Source organism: Rhodamnia argentea, chromosome 5 (genome assembly GCF_020921035.1).
Source record: "Rhodamnia argentea isolate NSW1041297 chromosome 5, ASM2092103v1, whole genome shotgun sequence".
Taxonomy (NCBI): domain Eukaryota; kingdom Viridiplantae; phylum Streptophyta; class Magnoliopsida; order Myrtales; family Myrtaceae; genus Rhodamnia; species Rhodamnia argentea.
Window position 1 is genome coordinate 29,199,778 of NC_063154.1, and position 22,225 is coordinate 29,222,002.

The window sequence follows — 22,225 nt, forward strand, 5'->3', positions numbered from 1 at the left end:
TAAAGGATCTTGCATTTCAAGTCACATGCAAGAGACCAAGATTACTAAAGAAAGTAACAATGAAGGAATTAGTCAAATAGAGGCAGAAAGCAAACACAAAACAAAACAAAAGACAAAGGATGATTATCCGCGGTCGGGTGATGTGAGCCCAAAAATTTAAGCCGATAACAATCCCTGTTCCCAAAATCTCAGCTAATCTCCACCTCGCATTATTACTCCACGGTTTCTATGGTAGTATCATCCGTGGGTCCCGTTCACGTTCATTTTCTCCTATATGATCTCTACAACATCTTCACTCATCGCTCCTCCATCGCTACACTCGTGTTTCCGTCTCCGGAGCGCCTGAATCGTCGGCTCTCGGGCGTATGAATTGCTGTTATTTCTTTAGAAAATTTCGTCCAACACTCAGATAGTGTCTCTTGAGTCCCTGTAATTTCTCCTTGAGCCGAAGGCAGAGAAGCTCTCCGCTCTCCATTTGCAAGATTGAGCTGCTAATTTTTGGGGCAACCCGACTTGGGGAGCAATTTTCGGTTGAATGGCTCTTATGGTTTCACATTGGAGTTTCTCTTTGAATTTGGTGATAGGGTTCTTATTGTTGGAAAGCAGATAAAAAACATAAAGAACATAGAATTTAACGAGGTTCGGCAATATACTGTCGTTCTCAGTCAAACACCTCACCCTATCTCTTCCTTTTTTTTTTTTACAAGTCAAACCTCTATAAATTAGAAAAAAAGAATCCTCTACAAATTAAAAGAAAAAATAAAATCCCTTATAAATTAGAGAATTCCTGCTCACGCCAACACTTACGTGGGGAAAAGCTAATAGATGACGCAGTTTAGGATTCTAATGCTGACTGGACACACCGACGAGTCATGTCGGCTTTTGAAACAGTCTGTGCCCTTATGTGGCTCTTAATCTACACTTTCGCGTTCTATGACCTTCTTAGTAAAGTTATTATTTCCGAAATAGCAGCCGTGCATTACTAACCCACTCCCATGATTCAACCATTCATGTAAAAATGTCGTCGACATTTAGTTTTTTATATGATGGAGCTGTAAGACTAGAAAAAAGAGCTATGCATGTTGCTCAGGACCAGAAGACGCAATAATTCGAATAAACATTAGATAGTGCACGTTCCCATCTCCATCTCAAGCCTTACCTTTTATAAAGATGCTTTATGAAAAAGCCCAGCAGCCGAAATTGGTGATTATTTGGACTCGCCCCAGCTGGCATACACTTCACAAAACCTCATTGAATTTCAATCGCTGGATCTCCGATGCACTTCACTAAGCTCACCCATTGATTCGATCCGTCATCCTTTTTTGCAATCAAATCTCGTTGCCTTCTTCGTCTCTCAATCGTTCTTGCTCTGTTTTGCTCTGTCTTCTCCTCGGCCAAACCATCCTCCTCCTCCTCCTCCTTCTTCTTCACTACCTGCTGCTCTTTTCCATCACTCTCTCTCTCTCTCTCTCTCTCTCTCGGTCTCGGTCTCCCCATTTTATCGCTCTTTCTTTCTCGAAAAGAAAAAATCAAAGCAAAATGTCGGTCGATCCTGCCATTCCTGTTGCATCTTTTGCATGGGATGTCTTGAAGTGGGCAGTTGTTCCTGTCAAGCGCCAATTCGGATACGTGATCTCCTCCAAGAGCTACGCCCAAGATCTTCGGAAGGAAGTCGGGAAGCTGACGTACGAGGCTGAGAGGATCCACAATGCCGTCGAAGTGGCCAGAAACAATATTCGGACGGTCTACAGTCTAGTCACCGATTGGCACGAGAGTGCAGAGAAGGCCTTGAACGAGGCGAGAGAGCTGTTGGAAGAGTTCGAAAAAGCGAGTAAGAGTTGCTGCTACGGGACTCTTCCCGACCCCAATTGTCGCTATCAGTTCAGCAGAAAGGCCAAGGATAAGATCGAGCTCCTTCAGCGACTCGCTCGAGAATGCAGTGAATTCAGGGACATCTCCTCCACTGATCCTGCTCCGGGGAATGTCACTGCGGTCTCCGCTCCTTCTGCCAAGGACGATGGCGTCTTCGAATCCAGAGCTTCGATCAAATGTAAAATCATGGCCGCTCTTGCTGATAACCGCAACAGTGTGGTTGGGGTTCATGGGATGGGCGGGACCGGCAAGTCCACCCTTTTGGAAGAGGTTGAAAGAAGAATAAGGGAAGAGAGGTCGTTCGATCTGGTCGCTAAGGCCGACGTGTCGGAAAATCCAGACATCAAGAGGATTCAAGAAGAGATTGCGCACGGGTTGGGCCTTAGTGACATAAAGAAGGAAAAGAATGTCAGCTTGCGAGCGAAGCTTCTGCGCGAGAGGCTAGAAGATGAGGAGAGGACGAAACAAGAAAATGATGAGGGGAAGAAGAAGAAGAAGAAGGTGCTCATAATACTGGATAACCTGTGGAAAGGGCTTGACTTGAAGTCAGTAGGCATTCCTTGCGGACACGACAACAAAGTCATAGGATGCAAGTTGCTGTTGACGTCAAGATTTCAATTTGTTTTGCGAAGGGAAATGGGCTGCGACGCGGACTTCCTCCTCGATGCGCTGAAGGAGGAAGAGGCAAAAAGATTGTTTGAGAGGACGGTGAGCGACAAAGTTCATCACGATCCGTTCAAATCCATGGTTGATGAAGCACTCAACAAATGTGCAGGTTTGCCTTTCCTAATTATTGCAATGGCGAATGTCTTTAGAGACGCCGATTTTCGCGAATGGAAGGATGTTTTGAGACAAATCGAGATGTCTACAAACAGAGGACTCAGTGAGAGGATAAACGAGATGCTGCAGTTGAGCTATAATCGTTTCAAAGGGGAAGATGGCAAGGAGGTGAAGTCATTGTTACGGCTATGTGTCGTTTATGGTGTCTCTAAGCCCTCTCTTGAAAACTTGGTGAGGTATAGCGTGGGTACGAGGTTATTTCGAGAAGATAGCAGCATGGAAGAAGTGAGAGACAGGTTGAGCACACTGATCCAAACCCTGAAAGCCTCTTCCTTTTTGTTAGCAGACGAGAAAGATGCTGATGTTTTCAAGATACACGACTTGGTTCGTGGATTCGTTGCCTCGGTAGCTTCAAGAGATGACCCTCTTCTGGTGTTGAAAAATCATGATAAGTCAGTGATAGAGTTGCCGAAGGACAAGCTCAAAAGTTGCACATCTGTATGCTTTCCCTACGTCGACATGGAGGAGCTTCCTGAAGAGTTAGATTGCCCTGAAATGCGGATCTTTTTGTTGTTCACAAACAATGGATCTCTTAAGGTCCCAAGCTCATGTTTCAACTCTATGAGAAAACTCATGGTCTTGCATCTTTCTCGGGTGCGGCTCACTCGTTCACGTTCGCCGTTCCAGTTCTTGGAGAACTTACACACTCTGTGCCTAAATGATTGCTCGTTAGAGGATGTAGCCATGATCAGTGAGCTAAAACGGCTATGTGTTCTCAGCTTTGCGAACTCCAAAATTCAACGATTGCCAAAAGAAATTGGACAATTGGTGGAGCTGCGGTTGTTAGACTTAAACCATTGCTCAAAACTTGAGATGATTGAACCGGGTGTGCTTGGGAGCTTGATGAAATTGGAGGAGTTGTATATGGAGAATAGTTTTGATCGTTGGAATGCCGTGGAGCAAACTCCGCCAACTAATGCCGGGCTCATTGAGTTGAACAAATTGAAGAATCTCTATACTTTGCATGTGTCCATTCTCGATCCGAGTGTGCTCCCGGAGGATCTAAACGTTGACAAACTAACCAAGTACCAAATCCGGATGGGTGATGTGCCACGCCAGCGAATTCGCATTGGATCGAGCATATTGGAGCTTACGTTGGATCCAATAAGCGATATTCTTCAAAAAGGATGCATACAAACTTTATTAGGCAAAACTGATGATCTCTTTTTAGGCGGATTAAATGGAATTGAGCAGACTATTTGCGTGTCATCCCAAAAAGGCTTTCCGAAATTAAAGCACCTACAAGTCAAGAATAGTTCCTCCATCCGTTACGTCCTCCAATCACCATCACATACAGATTTTAAGATTTTGGAGTCGTTACTTCTCGATAACCTCATCAGCTTGGAGAAGATATGCAACAACCATGTCTCCTCCAATTCCTTCAGTGCATTAAAGGTAGTACGAGTTGAAAACTGCAACAAGATGGAAGTTTTGTTTCCTCTTTCATTGTTGAGAGAACTTCCACGGCTTGAAGAGATGCGAGTTGTTGAGTGCCACTTAATGCGGGAGATTGTAGAAGTTGATGATTGTGGAAAAGTTGAGTTGCCAAATTTGCGGGTATTGGAATTGCGTGACTTGCCAAATATAAAAAATTTTGTCTCCGACGGGACGGCTCCTTCAAGTAGTACATTAAATGACCAAATTGGCCCTCAAATTGCATTCTTCAACGGGCAACAGGTAACTTTCTATCAAAACAATCTAGTATGTGTTGATCTTTTGTTCATTTGCTAATTAGATGTGACATAGATTATTATCACTACTTTTTTTTTTTTTTTCGGTTCGTTTTCTGCCTAGTTACCTTATCCCAATCATGCCTTCTCTGTAGTTGCATGAAGCAATCTTCTGTTACTCTTCATTGCGTAGAAGTCCAGCTAATAGAATGAAATCCATGTAAATTTAGATTGTGATAGGACTTGAGTAATTTTCAGCTTACATGCGGCAAGTAAAAAAAAAATCTGATATTTAGATGACTTGGGTAAAAATCAACGCGAAGAATGGCAAGGGGATTGGGTTTTCAAATAGTAGCAACGATGCTAATCTAATTGATGCACGTTTTTTCCCTATCGTGTGTTTCAATAAGCACTTAGTCATTGCATAAGTCCTACAAGTATAAATGTACACAATTACATGCATGTTCATACATGCAAAGCATATAACAGATATAGATACATGTAAGCACTTTCGGCATAACAAACATAAATCTTCATTGCGTTTTTTTCCTCATTTTTCTTTATTTATATTGGAAATTTTCAACTCATCGTAAAAAAATCACATGTAAAAAATAGGTGGAAATTAATTAATTGTTTAACAATTTTTTAGTGTAGTGGGTAAGCTGTTAAATTGGTTATTGTTAGTAAGAGAAGTAAGTAAACTAAGGATAAACAGTGACAATTATCATCGAAGTTGATGGTGGAGTTCGAGACTCGTGCAATACATTAGTTTCGCAAGTTATTAAACATGAGCTTACATGGAGAGAAATTTAAGTTGCCATTATAGATTTTTCGAGTATGAAAGGAAATTAGCTCCGTCATAGATTTATTCTTATTATATAAATTACAATATTTCACGCATAAATTGATTGGGTCTGGAAAAGCCCAAGCGGGCTTAGGTGGATGGTGAAGGCGTAAAAAGGAAGTTACTTGAGTAACTAAACTTTATGATAGTAATTTCCCTTATGATATGCTAAATTACTTTTCAAGATTGCTAATTTTCCTTAGGTAGGTAGTAAATTAGACATACCTTTCTGTAATTAAGGAATTATAGCATTATAATTTACTTCTCATGATTGAAACTTGCCTTGTTGATCACTCCATGAGATGTTGTCCTTTGTTTGTGAGTTGTCAATGTCTTTCATAATCACGGTGATTCTACAGTTTCTATATAATTTTTTCACGTCAATAATGTGCATTGTGAGATAGTGTAGTACTTTTTGGCAATCATCCGACAAAATGAGCAATAACATCAAAGTAGTAACATAACCTAAGAGGGAGTGGTTTACCTTATAGGAAGGAATTTATCTTGAATGTACTTCCTTTTCCTTTTGCTTTAGGGATCACTAATCTTCGTAGTCATTAGCAAACTGAATGAATGCTATTTCTTGATGACTGTAGTTTCCCTTATTGTTAATAAATTGCAAACAAAATCTAAACGATCCACGAATTTTTTGTAAATAAAAAAAATGAAGTTCATTAGTGGTTCCTGGGGTCGTAGAGTACCTTTTCTGATTGTAAATTAGCCTCTGTTTATCATAGATTTTTGTAAATACAAAAATTATCCTAAAGTCTGTAAATTTTCTTCGGCAACCATTTGTAATAACCTGCTATAGCACGTATGCTGATGGGTCTCTCCGTCAGGTTTCAATCCCATCCTTGGAGTCCTTGACAATGGCTGGACTTCCTTATCTGGAAGATATATGGACCGATGAATCTCCATTGGGGCTGAGCAGTCTCCAATTTCTTGAGGTCTCTTCATGCAAATCCCTCGCAAAGGTCATCAACTCCAGGTCACTAGTAAAACTACAAAAGCTACACACTTTAAATGTAGTAGATTGCGTTGCGGTACAAGAAATTTTTGACCTCGACGGACTAGGCGCCGATGCAAATATCGAGACTCTTTCTGAGCTAAACACAATCCATATAAACGGATTGCCAAGCTTGAAGTGCATATGGAACAAGAATCCTTGTGGAATTGTGAGATTCGATAATTTAAAGCAATTAGAGGTGTCTAACTGCAACAACCTCGGGTTTCTGTTTTTCCCATCCATGGTTCAATCTCTCCCACAATTGAGAGAACTAGAGGTACGAGGTTGCAAGAAGATGGAGGCGATTGTTATAGAGGATGAAGGGTCGAGAATAGAGATATCAGAAACTCTAGTATTCTCGATGTTAACCAATTTATACGTTTCAGGTTTGGAAAGTTTGACGTGCTTCTCTTGCAGAAAGTGTAAGATTGATTTCTTTTCTGGTTTAATCATTAAAAATCTTCTTACAATGCAAAAGATGGCATTCCTTTCATCTAATTAAAAATTGATGACGGGTTCACGAGAAGTCGGGAGTGAGGATCGTCTCAAATCACGCTACGCTACCCTCTTCAATCAAGAGGTACGTGAAAAATGCTATGTCAGAATCTTAAATATAACAAAACTCCAATGATTGCATCGATTTTATGTGCATAGCACTTCACGAGTTTACATGCTGTGTATTTCAAGTTGCCACATAGCGTTACAAATAATTGGCAAGTTTAAATTCACATCAATAAGAGTTGGATCAATCACATCAAATTATTACGAGATTGTAAAAGATGATATATTCATATAGATAATTGTTATTGTTGAGATTTTAACGCGGAAACACTAATGGATCTTGCAAATAAGTCAATACGAAATCACCAGAAAAATTACGAGGAACGATAAATGACACCAGAGATTACGTGGTTCGGTCCGAATGTCGGTACCTACGTCTACGGGGAGAGCCAGCAATATAATCCACTATAATCGGAGAATTAAAGTTACAATCGCTCATGCACTCGAGTGTTTCCCGCACCTAGCTTAAGCCCAAAGCAAACCCACAAGTATTATCTCGCAATCTCTCACAGAGAATTTATTCAGAAAACTCACAAAGAAAAACAATACTCATCTTCTTTGCTTTAAGTACGGCAGAACCAAAAAAACATCCTTCACGTTCTTTGCGTCGTTCTCCGTGCGGTTTCAAGACGTGCGACTTCAAGAAGCGCTCTGTACAGCTTCTTTTCTTATGTACGGCTTAAGCTCTCTACCAAAGAAACCCTATGCCTTGTGTGGTTGCGATCAGAGACTCAAAAATAAAAGCACCCAAGCCACTTTTATTTTCTCTTCAATCTGACCTAATTCCTTTGGCCCACAAGCAAATATATTAATAGAATAAAATAATGTAAGACCATCTATTTTGTCTTGTAGTGATAGAGACTTTTCCCTCTTGTTTAACCGCAACAGTGACCGCCTTTCTTGTATTTCTTTATGCAGTCCAACGTGGATACTTCTTTCAACCGTATCCTATTCTTGTGCCCAAGAGATATCAACATCTTTTATTTCCAAAACCACGAAACAGTCTTGAATAAAAGATAACATCGATTTTGATAAGATCAAAATCCAAACAAGATTTCCCTTGAACATTTAATTATCTCTATTGTGCAGATCACGTTTCAAATACCATTCAAACTCGAGACATAATATAACAATCTCCACCTTGGCTCGATGTTTGAAGCCAAGTCATAGTACCTCATCATCCATGGCGGCTCTCCCAACGCCCCCACGGGCGCTCACTCACCACAAACGTCCATCAAGTTCAAGCGTAACTTGAACTTGTTTAGAGAAATGAAGTCGGTCCACATGTCCACAGGATTATCCGCTGCTTGAAACTTATTCACAGCTACATCCTCTCTTGACATGCCATATCTGATGCAAAAATTTCGGTTACCAATGAACTTGATTCTCCAGTGATATCTCCGGCTTTTACCGAACACCACATCAACCGAATGTCCCATGTCAACATCACTAATCAAGTCATTAGACCACACTGCCTCTTCAACTTTTTCTGTTGTTACCATGTTTCCGGTCTCGATCGTCAATGAGACCATAGTGTCTCCCAATGACACTTTCCAACTTATAGTACAACTAACAAAAGTAAAGGCATAACCGCTTCGAAGTCGACTATCTTTCGGGTTCCCTACATGACCCAGGTTCACAAACCTAGTTACCGCCACACTACCCGAACTACATTCTCCAAAATATATCCCAACGTCTGTCGTCCCTAATAAAATCGGGAGAATCCACTTCACATCATCACAATGTATATCTAGATTAATCGTATACATTTTCCCAACTACATGTGATAGATCAAGCCTAGTACTATCCATGGTATAATTCGGATAACCAACAGTACTAACATGTGAAGCATGGGACAATTGCTCCACCTCCATCCAAGTACACTGTGACAAACTAGACAATTTATAATATGCAGCAAGCGGGGTACTTACGAAATTTCTTCTAGCAGTCTCTCTCTCGCATCACCGTACCAAGCTGTCTCTATTGCACCCAAATTATCTATTTTAATATCTCGCATACAACCTGTCGCTCTATCTCATCCACTTCCACCGACCACCTCGAAGCTTCATCAATCGTGACCTTGGAACAACCGTTAACTACTATGGAAGCTAGCGACTCTGCAGACTCTGTCACATTCGTCGTACTCCGAACATCTCTAGGCCCTACCCGAAGCTTCACCTGTTTCTGAACACCATCCAGATCTTTCTCTTCAATTGATCCTTCACTCCTTTTTCAAAACAGAGCAGATTCGTCAAAGGTAACATCACCGCTGAACATAAAACCGGGTGAATCTTTCTCAATGCACCACCAACTGTATCCCTTCACCCCATGTGCATAGCCTAGGAATATGCACTTCTTTGTCCCCGACTCCAGCGCGCCATCACTCACACGAGCATAAGTAGGACAACCAAACACTCTCGGTTCGGTGTAATCAAGCAGCTTACCCGACCACGTTTCCTCGGGAGTTTTCCAATCAATTTCTAGTGATGGTGATCCGTTGACTAACCAACAAGCGGTATGAACCGCTTCGGCCCAGAAATCTTAATCTAATCCAGCATTAGAGAGTAAAGAGCGAGCTCTCTCTAATATAATTCCGTTCATCAATTCTGCAACTCCGTTCAGCTGTGGTTTATCGGCAATAGTGCGGTGTCTCACCATGCCTTCCTCTGCGCAAAATTGACTAAGCTCATCGTAACGGAATTCTAGCCCTTTATCGGTTCTCGGGCACATGATCTTTCTTCATATCCGCTTTTCGATCATCGCCTTCCATGACTTGAACCGACCAAGCACCTCACTCTTGTGCTTAAGAAGACAAATCCAGACTTTTCTTGAAACGTCATCAACTAAGGACAATATATATCCGGCACCTCCCTTAGACGGAACAGGAGAGGGTCCCCATAAGTCCGAGTGTATGCAACCTACAATCTCTAAGGTCCGGTGAACTGTCGCACCGAACTTCACTCTCCGCCGACTACCGATGTCACAGTGATCACAAAAATCCAGCTTCTCAATTTGATGACCTCCTAGTAGGCCCCTCCGACTCGTAACAACCATCTCCTTCTCACTCATGTGTCCAAGTCTCATATGCCATAATCGTGTTGTATCCTCATCCGAAATATCGGAGAATCTAGTAGACGAGCCAATCACTGTCTTTCCCTGAAGTAGATATAACCCGCAGTCTATCTTTCCTTGCATCATAGTAAGAACACCTCGAGAGACCTTTATAACTCCACCTTCAGCAGAAATCCGGTATCCGAACCTATCAAGAGCACTTAACGAGATAAGGTTCTTTCTCGGTTCCGGTACATGCCTCACATCCGTCAACGCTCGCACCACTCCATTGTGCATTTTAATCCGAACTGTTCCGATCCCCACTACTTCACAAGCAGCGCCGTTTCCCATAAGCACCTTACCACCCTCCGTGCACCGATAGGTAGTAAACCAGTGTCTATGAGAAGTCACATGATAAGAACATCCAGAATCAAGCACCCATTCATCCCCCGATGAACTCGTGGCAACTGTTAACACAACATCAGCATCACTAGAACTACTATCATTTGCGGTAACAATATTACCATCACCCGCGGGCTCCACCTTAACTCCTTTACCCTTATACTTCGGACAAGCTCTCCTATAGTGCCCTATCTCATTACGGTGATAACATCGACGGTTCCGAACATTGGACCTCGATTTAGAACGGCTCTTCCATCTGTTACTTCTAGACTCTCTCTGTTCATCTCTACCACGAATGAACAAACCTTGCGCACTACCTTGCGTCAAGTTATCTTCTCGTAACTTCTTTTGCCACTCCTTAGATAATAAAGCAGACTTTACCTCTTCCAAGGTAATCGTAGTACGCCCCTGCAGTAATGAATCCATAAAATGCTCAAAAGAATCCGGTAGAGATGCTAACAACATCATACCTTGTTTCTCATCGGGCAAGGCCTCGTTGACGTTTTTCAAGTCCATCATGAGTTTGTTAAACTCATCTAAGTGGCCTCTGATAGATGTGCCTTCAGCCATTCGAAATTGAAACATCCTCTTCAGCATATACAAGCGATTGTTCAAACCCTTCATAACATAGAGTGCCTGAAGTTTAGCCCACAATGCTGCGGCATCCTTCTCATCGGCTATCTCTATCAACACCTCATCCGATAGGTGCAACATGATTATACTTCTCGCCTTCTTCATTAACATGTCCTTGTCGACATCATTCATAGTTTCAGGCAACTCATCCTTGCCCTCTAATGCCTCGGCCAAACCTTGAGTCGTTAATAACGCCTCCATCTTGAGACTCCATAACCCAAAGTTGTTTCTCCCGTTAAATTTCTCAATCTCAAATTTCGCTCCAGACATAATTGCAATAATAGAATTTCCAGACAATGATCGGACAAGCAAAAGCCCCAAATCAACTGTAGAAACTCTAACCCGGCTCTGATACCAATTGTTGAGATTTTAACGCGGAAACACTAATGGATCTTGCAAATAAGTCAATACGAAATCACCAGAAAAATTACGAGGAACGATAAATGACACGAGAGATTACGTGGTTCGGTCCGAATGTCGGTACCTACGTCCACGGGAAGAGCCAGCAATATAATCCACTATAATCGGAGAATTAAAGTTACAATCGCTCATGCACTCGAGTGTTTCCCGCACCTAGCTTAAGCCCAAAGCAAACCCACAAGTATTATCTCGCAATCTCTCACAGAGAATTTATTCAGAAAACTCACAGAGAAAAACAATACTCATCTTCTTTGCTTTAAGTACGGCAGAACCAAAAAAACATCCTTCACGTTCTTTGCGTCGTTCTCCGTGCGGCTTCAAGACGTGCGACTTCAAGAAGCGCTCTGTACAGCTTCTTTTCTTATGTACGGCTTAAGCTCTCTACCAAAGAAACCCTATGCCTTGTGTGGTTGCGATCAGAGACTCAAAAATAAAAGCACCCAAGCCACTTTTATTTTCTCTTCAATCTGACCTAATTCCTTTGGCCCACAAGCAAATATATTAATAGAATAAACTAATGTAAGACCATCTATTTTGTCTTGTAGTGATAGAGACTTTTCCCTCTTGTTTAACCGCAACAGTGACCGCCTTTCTTGTATTTCTTTATGCAGTCCAACGTGGATACTTCTTTCAACCGTATCCTATTCTTGTGCCCAAGAGATATCAACATCTTTTATTTCCAAAACCACGAAACAGTCTTGAATAAAAGATAACATCGATTTTGATAAGATCAAAATCCAAACAAGATTTCCCTTGAACATTTAATTATCTCTATAGTGCGGATCACGTTTCAAATACCATTCAAACTCGAGACATAATATAACAGTTATGCCGGCCAGCTAAATAAGTAAAAGTAACAAATAGTTATATTGGAGACGAAGAATGATCGCCAAAGCCCACTTTGCTTAAAATTGATTGCGTTCCACATAATCACCGCGCCATAAAAGCTGGATAAGCCAAAGTAGAGTTACTCTTCAAATTGTGATTTGGAATTGACATGAAGAATATATAGTAGAGTCACTATGCATGCAAAAGTTGGATAATTAATCTCTAGTGAGCTCAATTGTCAATCTCAAATTATGTGGTTAAAGTCACTCCTGGTAACTATATAGTAAAAGATTTTGTTATATAGCGATGTTCATTGGAGAACACTATGTTTTTGTTAATTTTGCTATAAGATTTATGTATATTAAGTTCATATAAATAGTGTCATTTTCGGATTTCTCAGATAATCATTTGCAAACATGTTAATTCATATTATAAATTGCCAACCTTTCAATTCTTATGTTTGTTGTTATTATAGAATTCCACTAGTTCTCACGGCGTGAACAATTACTTTTGGGCATTTTGAAACTCGATGGATTGATGAATTTCGTTGTAAATGCAAATAGCATTACTCGAGTGACAAAAAACAGAACATGCTACCTTCTTGTTAATATGATAGAAATGTTTGTCACCTCATGAGGTAGATTATAGACATCTCCAGTATGAACTACAATTTTTGTCTAACTATTGGATCATCCAACACGGTAACAAAGCAGTGAATCTTAAAAGGAAAACTCAATCAATTTTCAAGTGTAAAATGATATAAATATGATTTGTTCGTTTTGACCCAAGCAATCCCCTTTTTCATTGTTTCGTTTTAGCATGACTTTTCAATTTTTTTAGAGTGACATAATATTGAATAGAAATAATAGATATTGACTTTAACAGGAAGTAATGACGTCCTTGACCTTTTCACATATATTTTGAAGAAATTAAAGATTATAACTGAAAAAATTGTAATATTATTTGTATCACACGTGTTTAATTTGAGTGAATAAGTAAAATTAATAGAAACCTAACGGGGCTAACAAACACGGTATGGGGAATAATACACTAATTTTGAAGTTAAACTAGTCCAAAATGAGACATTGAAGCTATTTTTGGTAAAATGAAAAAAGAAATTTGCTAATATGGACAAATCAAACAAATTTGAGGTATATCGTCCTTTTTGTTTTCAAATATTTCATGTTGCCTTTTGAACTGTCCTTAAAAAACATGGACAGACTAATAATATGTCAAAACATAAACAGAAAAGCTCTGGTTGTCATGTTGTTTTGTGTGGTCTGTGCAATCTTTGGAATGACCTTTGCAAGATGAGGATGCGGCCACAATCGATAGACCAAGATTGTTAGGAACACCGCTTCTTCCATATGTATTCATGAACTTTTCGAACTAACAGAATCACTAACTTCATGAGCGAATACTGCAGGTTGCATTTCCTAGCTTGGAGACATTAAGCATCTGGAGAATGGATAGCATTGAGACAATATGGGACAATCAAGTTGCTGCGGAGTCTTTCTGTAAACTAAAATCGCTCAGAGTTTATGGAGGCGATAAGCTAGAGAACATTGTTCCTTCTTACATTCTTGGACGGCTCAAGAGTTTGGAAAGTTTGGAGGTACAATCATGTGATTCGCTTGAAGTTGTTTTCAAACTGCAGCCATTGAGTCCTCTAGATGGACATCCCATTGCTCGTTTCCCGTTAAAAAAGTTGAAGTTAGAGGGATTATCAAAGCTAAAGCGTGTATGGGATAAGGAACTTCACAGTCAAGTCAAATTCCAGTGTCTCCGTTCTGTTACCGTTTCCTGGTGCGAGAGCCTCACCTCTCTGTTTCCAGCCTCAGTAGCTAGGGATCTAATGCAACTTGAGGAGTTGAAGATCAATGAATGTGGTGGCATTGTGGAACTCATCGAGAAGGAAGGACTAGTTCCCAGGGATGTGTTCCCTAAGTTAACCTCCCTCGAGCTTAACAATCTACCAGAGTTGAAGTGCATCTACACAGGAACACACGCTCTACGTTGGCCGGCATTGAAGACCTTGGAGGTGGATGGCTGTAACAAAGTGGAGATACTTGCTTCGCAACCTGAGAATGAGATGCCACTTCATAAACAACCTCTCTTCTTGATAGAAAAGGTACGACCCAAGATGTGTGACATTTTTGTTGTGAGTAAACTCTGCAATTTGTGCGATTGTGATTATAATTGAGTGCAAACGGGAATGTAGGGATTTACTTGAGTGCAAACGCGGGTACAAGAAGTCAAATGTAAAAGATCGGTGATAATGTCTATTGCATGGGGTGCATTTCCTTCCGTCGAATTGCATGAGACTCAACATCTTAAAATGCAGGACTTATACCATAATACACGAACACTCTTTTAACTAAGCTGGTTTTAGATTCTGACTTGACTAATTTCTCAGGGCGCATTCTCAAATCTGCAAGAGTTAAAATTAGATTTATATGGAGGGATGGAGATATGGCATGGGCATTCTCATGATGGAGAATTCTTCGGCAAGGTTAGAGTTCTCAAGCTTCATCATTTATCGAAGGAATCTGCAATGTCCACATGTCGTCTTGTTCGGAGTTTAACCAACTTGCAAGAGCTGGTTGTACGCAACTCTGATATAGAAGAGGTGAGCGACATTGTGGAAGCCAAAGAAGGCCCAAGGCACGAGCTAAAAGTAATACCACCATTTTCCAGATTTTTCCAACATCTCAAGACTCTAGACGTGTCATTTTGTGATGGGTTATCAAAGATGTTCACACCGACAATAGCTGGAAATTTGGTGGAACTCACGAAATTGAGGATGAGTAAATGCAAAATGTTGACAGAAGTCATTTGTGATGATGGAGGTGAGGAGGGGCTTGTGGTGGTTTTCAATCAATTGAAGTATATGGAGCTTGATGGGTTGACGGGGTTGAGATGTTTCAGCTCAAGTAAATACGCATTAATGTTCCCACTCTTGGAAGATGTCATTGTGAGTGGATGTCCCAGCATGAAGTTCTTCTCTGAGGGACCAATAAATACGCCAAAGTTGGAGAGAGTACACGTCTCAACTGAAGCATGGTTTTGGGAGGAAAACCTCAACATCACCATCCAAAATATGTTTAAAGAAATGGTATGCATCGGTTATCAAATTATGTGCAATTAGATGGTCTTGTTGCGTTTTGCTAACTAGAAGTTTACATTTAATGATGCTTTTTCTAATAGGCTACGGTTGCCGGAGTAAGGTCGATGCGGCTATCTGAGTTCCCCGAGCTAATTGAAAAATGGCACGGCGAACTTATTCCCATCAAGCCATCTTGGCAATTAAAATTACTGGTGGTGGATAAATGTCCATCATTTACTAACGCTATTCCATCCAGATTGATACCTGTTTTAAATGAAGTGCAAAGATTGCAAGTGCGCGATTGCGAGTCGCTAGAAGAAGTATTCAATCATGAAGGGCTGGAGGGCGTGCGAAGCACTCGGTTGCTACCTAGTTTACTACATCTAGACTTGGTCAATCTGCCAAAGTTGTGGCGACTATGGAACAACCATCTTCAAGGGACGCTACGCTTCGATACGATAACTAGCCTCACCCTTTATAAATGCAGCAACTTGAGACATGCTTTCACTCCATCGATGGCTAGGTGTCTTGCGAATCTATGGTGGATGGAAATAAAGGAGTGTGGTCAAATGGAAGGAGTGATCGCAGAGGAAGAAGGGCAAGGAAGCGCAGTGGAGAAGATTACATTCCCGATTCTTTATTGGATGAACCTGGAATGTTTGCCCAATATGACTAGTTTTCTCTCGGGGAAGAATCATCGGCTGGAATGCCCCAAATTACAAACGTTGAGCATCGCCGACTGTCCCAAGATGAGAAGTTTAACTAGGCAACCTTTGATGGAGATAGACCACCGCACTCCTTCACTTTTTACTTCGCAGGTCAGTCTTCACTTTCTTTATCCAATGCTTTTGATGTATAAAATTAAACATCTTGTCAAATGTGAGCACCAATGGAAGTTGCAATGCGACATCCGCTTTTTTTCTTTCATTTGTTTTTGCCTCCGAAATCCTCAACACGCCACACAATGTCATCGATCAAGGATAAGAAATTGGTTACCCATTGCAAATTGATTAAACTTAAATTGTAGATAGGTGTCACCACCAACTAAAACTTCATAATTTTAAACCCATTCACAAATTGGATAAACTGAAATCTTCCCAATCACTGAAATCAAAGATAAAGAAGCATGAAACTAGTCACCCGATTTTTTGGCGGGGACAAGTGGCAATAGCGTAATTCACGACCAAATGAAAATTCCATACGGGCTCTTAAGTGAACAATTCATAGCAGCTCATACAATCGTTTCATTTTTTATTTTATTTTTTTTGTATTAGAATATATTTTTGCATAACATGTTTTATTTGTTCACGAAGATTGTTTGCATTTTCCCGGGGATCCTCGTTAGTGTGAGAAACCCGCCTTCAAATTTCTTGTCATGCGAACTTTTTAAGAAAATTGCAATAGTATTCATGTGTTATTTGATGTCGTCATTTCGTTCTTTGGATCGTAATTCAGTGAAATGTTCTCCTATCTTTTTTGTGCATGAGTATTAACGGGTGGTACAGGCCGTAAGGTAGCTTATTTTGTCGCACCGCACGCGGCCATAGTAATTAGTCCATTAAAGCGAAAGCATCAAGCAACCTCTCCTTGATTGTGTCACTAACAAGTTCTAGAATGTAGTGATTTGTGGGAGGAAAGTAAGTTCATAATTCAATGTCATCAAATTTATGGTGTCATTTTTCCAAATATGGCAGGTACAATTTCCTACGCTTCGGTCGATATTTCTCTCTCACATGGAAAATTTAAGCAAAATATGGATGGATAGTCCTCGAGATACTCTCACTTTTGAACATTTACGGGAAGTGAAGATTGAGAATTGTAAGAGCCTTGAAAATCTGTTTCCGCGTTGGGTGGCTACAAGTCTAAACCAATTTGAGAAACTTAGAGTGGAGTTTTGCACAATCAAGGAAATAGTCACGAGTGGGGATGGCACTCCACAGTCCGCTACTGCTCAAATACTTTTCCCGCAATTAATCTCTCTAGTATTCCATGATATGCCACAACTCAAGAGTTTCTGCCCTGATTTGCCTACTTTGAACTGGCCATTCTTGAAGGAATTGCGAGTGACACATTGTGACAAACTAAACATGTTTCCTTTGGTGGAAACCATGAACAAGTGGCCTCAAAGAGATGATCATCAGGACATTTCAAACCAAGAAACACACTCTTCATTTGAGAAGGTATGACTACAACTCTTCTCCCTCGGTTTCTACTTTGTTCTTTAAAGCACTTACTAATCTTATGTTCACTGTATATTAATCGTATCATGATACTAACATGGTATCCCTTGCCTATCAGTTTGTCAATAATACAAGATATTTCTAATATCATAAGTATACTTTTCGGTTGGGGACACTTATGAGATATTCCATTATCTAAAATTACAAAATAATTGCAGATTTTTTTAGAACATAAGATATTCCTCAACTAATCTAATTAAATATAATGTATTTGGGAAGGTCAATGAGAACTTGACACATGGTCCTCTCCATTGTTCTCACGTTTCTCACCATTGAACTTTTCTTCTCTTTTTTATTTTGTACAATCTTTAAAAAACATACTCTAATTTCATTTCAGAAATAAAAGCATTGGAACCCTAATTCACCGTATTCTTCTTTATTCTTTAATTCACCCCGTTACGTTCCACGTCTACTACATACTAAGGAAAACTCGTAGCCCCCTTACTTATAGTTTTCGGACAACGTAACGAACCCCATATGTTTTAGTAACACTATGAGTGCATCCTGTGACAGGTTTGCCTTTTACGGCACATGATTTACAGCTGAATCTTGTTGAATTTACTTCTCTCATTGTATCGGCAATTTCGCAGGGCATTTTCACTTTAGAGAGACTTTCATTGGTCGATAAGGATATTCATATGATACGGAATGGAAAATTTTCTGAGGACATCTTTGGCAAGCCAAAAGCACTAACATTGGCATGTTTTCATGATGAAAATGCCGTCTTTCCTCCCATATCCTCCCTCTTACAGAGACTTCGGAACCTACAAAGCCTTGAGTTCTTTTGTAGTGCTTTTGAAGAACTATTCCCCGATGAAGGGCTTGTTGACGAGGGAAAATGTTTGGTGCTTGAACATTTAAGAGAACTCAAGTTAAGCAAGCTACACAACATAAAGCATGTATGGAGGAAAGACTGTTTAGTGTCCAAAATTCTTCGGAGTATTGACAAACTTGAGGTTCGGGAATGTCCTAGTTTGACAACATTATTTCCAGTCGAGATATCCTTTCGTAATTTGACGGAGCTAGTGGTGATGACTTCCTCTGGATTGGTACATCTAGGGACAGCTTCAGCGATCGCAAGTTTGGTGCATCTCATCGAGATGACTATAATAGAATGTGAAAGAATGAAAGAAGTAGTGGCAGACGACGAAAACGGAGAAGGAAAAGTGATTTCGTTTGGGAACCTAAAACGGTTGACGCTCAAAAAAATGCCAAGCCTAGAATGCTTCTCCTCCACCACAAGTTGCGTCTTGAGGTTTCCATCCCTGTTGAGGATTAAAGTGGAAGAGTGCCCCAAAATGAACATCTTTTCTAAGGGTAAGCTAAGCACACCAAGTCTACGCCGTGCGTCACTGTTCAGATACGAGTGGGACTGGGGGGAATGCGAGGGTGATCTCAATGCAGCCATACAAAGGTTATCGGCATAAACAACCAAACGCGCAGGGAATAAGTAAGGCCCAATTAATGCAGCCATTCTCATCCTTTGGTTTTTCTCTTTGCTTCTGCATCATAAGATTCTGAATTTCTTCATCTTCATGTTCTTAAAGCACACGCTCTCTCTCTCTCTCTCTCTCTCTCTTCAAATTCGACCAACGCACGCCTCTCCAGCTGGCCCATGGAGACGATGCAGAACGGACAAGCTACAGAGGAGGCCGCGGCAGCTCGGAACGGCTCTGTTTGCGGATACGAGTCGTTCCATCGCCTCCTCCGCGACGATCTCAACCCCCAAGTCTTTCAGGTTTTCCTTTCTCCATTGCATCTCTCTCCTCAGTGTCGCTCGATCGATACTAGCTCGCGGAGCAGTGTCCGGTCGATTTGAATCCTTGTAGCTGTTGATCCGATTGATTTGGCGTGTATTTCTCGAGTGTTAATTCTTCGATTGGATTTTGACCTGAGCTTATTAAGGAAATGAAGTTGATTTCGTGAAATCCATGGAATTAGAAACGACATAGTTTCGTTTTGGGGAAGATGTTCTGGCACTGGTGCTTTTCTGTAAGCTTGATGGTGCTAGCATCTACAGATTTCGAATTGGTGCTGATCAGGAAAGGAAAGGCTTCATGGAGAAGGATTGCTGCAGTAAAATCTTGGGATGAAATACGCAAATGATGTGGTCAGATTGTACGATTCTGTTCTGCTCGATTTGTCTCGTCTCTCTGCTCACTTTTTCCAATTAAACTTAGGCTTTGCTGTTTAGATGAATATTTATGTCATTAGTCAATCTAGGAGAATGTTTGTATATGCTCTGCATCTTTCGGGTCTGCATATGTAGACATACCGTTTACTAGTCGAGTTAAATAGGAGCTGGACTTCCGTCAGAAAGGTGGATCTTAGGAATTCTAGTGGTATTATTCCGTTAGTTTTCACGATTGGAATGGTTGTGGCCTCCCGAATCGTACGACTGAACACAAAAAGAATTACAAGAAGTAAGGATAGACAGCTTAAAGTCTTAGTATAGAAAGTTGGGGTTGATCGAGTAATTTCTATTCCGAATGAATTTTGAATTGACACGGATCAACCGCCCATGAAAATATTTGTTGAGACAACTGAATGACTGAGCAATCGGTGCCTTCTTCCTAAAATGTCAAAATCTCAAAGCATGTCATTCCGTTGTGATACAATCTTACTTTTTTGTCAAATCTTTATGATATTGATTTCAGGAAGTCAGTCGTTTACATATTGGATTGAATTGTGTAAGGACTCTTCAAGTTGATCCTCTGGCAGATTCTGCCAAAGCTCTCTCATCTGAATGTAACTTTGACATACAGGTGATCCTACTGTTTCTGTTTTTGTGGTGCTTACTGGATGTGTTGATTTAAAGGTTGTTGCTAAGAGTCCTGGTCACACTAGTCTGCACTGTTTCATGTGCTTCAATACCATTTGGTTGGAGTTTGATAAAGACTCGCTATAAATCAAATAGGTTCCTCATGTAAAATAGTTTTGTTAATGGTATGACACTTGTCTTCTCAGCACATTCCTGCTTGGAGCATATGGCGAATCTGAGCGTGTGCATAAGAAATACTTGCTTGTCATCGGTGACATGACTGAACATCCTGAAAGGACTGGAAAAGCTTTTTGGCGTACTTTTCTCTAGGGCAATCAGTTTCAATGCCTTATGTTCCTTTTGGCAACCGTGGACCACAAAGTTGCTTAACTCCACCCAACAAACACTCAATTTATGATTGCCTTAATGTAATGTCACCTCAATAGCCTCTGAAGCAAGTTCCTCCAGCATTGCTCAGGCCTGCAAATGAAAGTTCAGGCTAACAATTGTTTGGAAGTTCTCTGAGGGACATGAGCAAAGACCTTCCGATGTGTGCTCCTTGTTCTCTCTGCAAAGGGGCATAGGGAGCTTCTATTTATAACTCGGTAATCTTTCATGCCTGTGATAGATAAAACAGCGTGGACCGACTAATATTATGTCACTGAGATTCATACATATGGCCCTAACTAGGGAAATATTTGTTTAAAAGCAATGAATTTCAAAGATCTGGTCCAGATGTCCTTTGGCAATATTGAGAACTTATCACTAGGGAGGTCTTGAAGAGCATAGTCCGGGAAATGAGCTATTCTGAAATCTGTTTTAGCATAGATTCTTGGTCCTGAGTTTTTCTATGAGATGGAAGGTGTGAGAAAGTCTGACTAGCATAGTCTTGTGCCATGTTGGGATTCTGTGGACTTGGTGAGCCAACTGATAGAGTAATGTGCAAAGTTTGATGTCGTCAAACCATTCTAGTTGATTGAACTTGCTATCGTTGAAGCTAAGAAATACTCTTACATATTCTTTGTGGCAGTCGCTATTTTGTAGTTGTTTGCTCTTATTGAAAAACATTACTGCAGTTCTTGGCAGGATCCTTTGATTTTTATTCATTCTGACCAGTTTTGTGGAATTGATCAATTTATTCTGATTTTCTTTCAGGCATTTCGCTCTATGGTAGACAAGGAGTAATTAAGAGAACCACGAGTTGTCAGAGTTGGGCTTATTCAAAACTCTATGGTTCTTCCCACAACTGCTTCCTTTCTGGATCACAAGAGAATGAAAGATGCTGCCGGTGCTTCAGGAGTGAACATCTTATGCTTGCATGTTAGTCACGTCATGAAGCTTGAGCTGTACATTTTTTGGTTTCTCCTTTTGGACTTGAAAGACTGAAATTCAACTACTGAACTAATCTACAATCTAGGAAGCGTGGATGATGCCATTTGCCTTTTGCACAGGAGAGAAGCGGCAGCATGAGAACATGTTCATTGTCAATCCTATCCTTGAGAGGGATCACTGCCGTTGCTAACAGTTCATTGATCGGGTAGGAACAGAATCATTTTCCAATCTGTTCACATCAGGCGACGGGAAGCGACAGCAAGCGACAGCAAGCTGATTTCAGGCACTTTTATGGATCCAGTCACTTTTCAGCTCCAGATCCTCCGTGCACGCGCCCCTACAGAGATGGATCGGTGGTCTAAGACATGGATTTGAACCTCTGTAGGCAGCTGAAAGACAAGTGGGCCCTCGGGATGATTGCTCAGTACGAGCTCTATGCGGATATGCTCGCTCGGTATCTGATCCCTTGCTGCATAAGAAGTCCTCTTAAGTTCTTGATTTACAACACTGTACATTCAGGGTTGACATTATCTGATCGTCGTTCATGTTCAATCAACGTGTTTCCATGAAATCCAGGGACACGATAGTTCAATCAAAATTTATAGCTCAATCATCATGCCTATTCAAATCTTGCGTGAGAAACCAATGAATAGCATCTT

General features: G+C 40.7%; 2 protein-coding genes and 1 pseudogene across 2 annotated transcripts; all 3 read left to right on the plus strand.

Annotated features, from left to right (window-relative positions):
* The first annotated feature begins 1,539 nt into the window (after window positions 1–1,539).
* LOC125315124 (disease resistance protein At4g27190-like) lies at window positions 1,540–15,319 on the plus strand. Its single transcript, XM_048279299.1, has 3 exons — window positions 1,540–4,389; window positions 13,554–13,825; window positions 14,936–15,319. Exons 1-3 carry the CDS (start codon window positions 1,540–1,542, stop codon window positions 15,273–15,275), a joined length of 3,462 nt encoding a protein of 1,153 aa, XP_048135256.1. The 3' UTR covers window positions 15,276–15,319.
* A 322-nt stretch (window positions 15,320–15,641) lies between these two features.
* LOC125315317 lies at window positions 15,642–18,019 on the plus strand. Its single transcript, XM_048279769.1, has 3 exons — window positions 15,642–16,051; window positions 16,928–17,413; window positions 17,987–18,019. Exons 1-3 carry the CDS (start codon window positions 15,749–15,751, stop codon window positions 18,017–18,019), a joined length of 822 nt encoding a protein of 273 aa, XP_048135726.1. The 5' UTR covers window positions 15,642–15,748.
* A 1,071-nt stretch (window positions 18,020–19,090) lies between these two features.
* Window positions 19,091–21,756, plus strand: LOC125315318 (annotated as a pseudogene).
* Window positions 21,757–22,225: the final 469 nt, after the last annotated feature.

Excerpts from the sequence above, each read along its gene's own strand:
- LOC125315124 (XM_048279299.1), top strand. The coding sequence starts at position 1,540 with ATGTCGGTCGATCCTGCCATTCCTGTTGCATCTTTTGCATGGGATGTC. Across the intron at positions 4,390-13,553 it reads CATTCTTCAACGGGCAACAG|GTTGCATTTCCTAGCTTGGA; the intron begins GTAACTTTCTAT and ends CGAATACTGCAG. Across the intron at positions 13,826-14,935 it reads CATCCCATTGCTCGTTTCCC|TAAATGCAAAATGTTGACAG; the intron begins GTTAAAAAAGTT and ends ATTGAGGATGAG.
- LOC125315317 (XM_048279769.1), top strand. The coding sequence starts at position 15,749 with ATGGCTAGGTGTCTTGCGAATCTATGGTGGATGGAAATAAAGGAGTGT. Across the intron at positions 16,052-16,927 it reads CTTCACTTTTTACTTCGCAG|GTACAATTTCCTACGCTTCG; the intron begins GTCAGTCTTCAC and ends CAAATATGGCAG. Across the intron at positions 17,414-17,986 it reads CACACTCTTCATTTGAGAAG|GTTTGCCTTTTACGGCACAT; the intron begins GTATGACTACAA and ends ATCCTGTGACAG.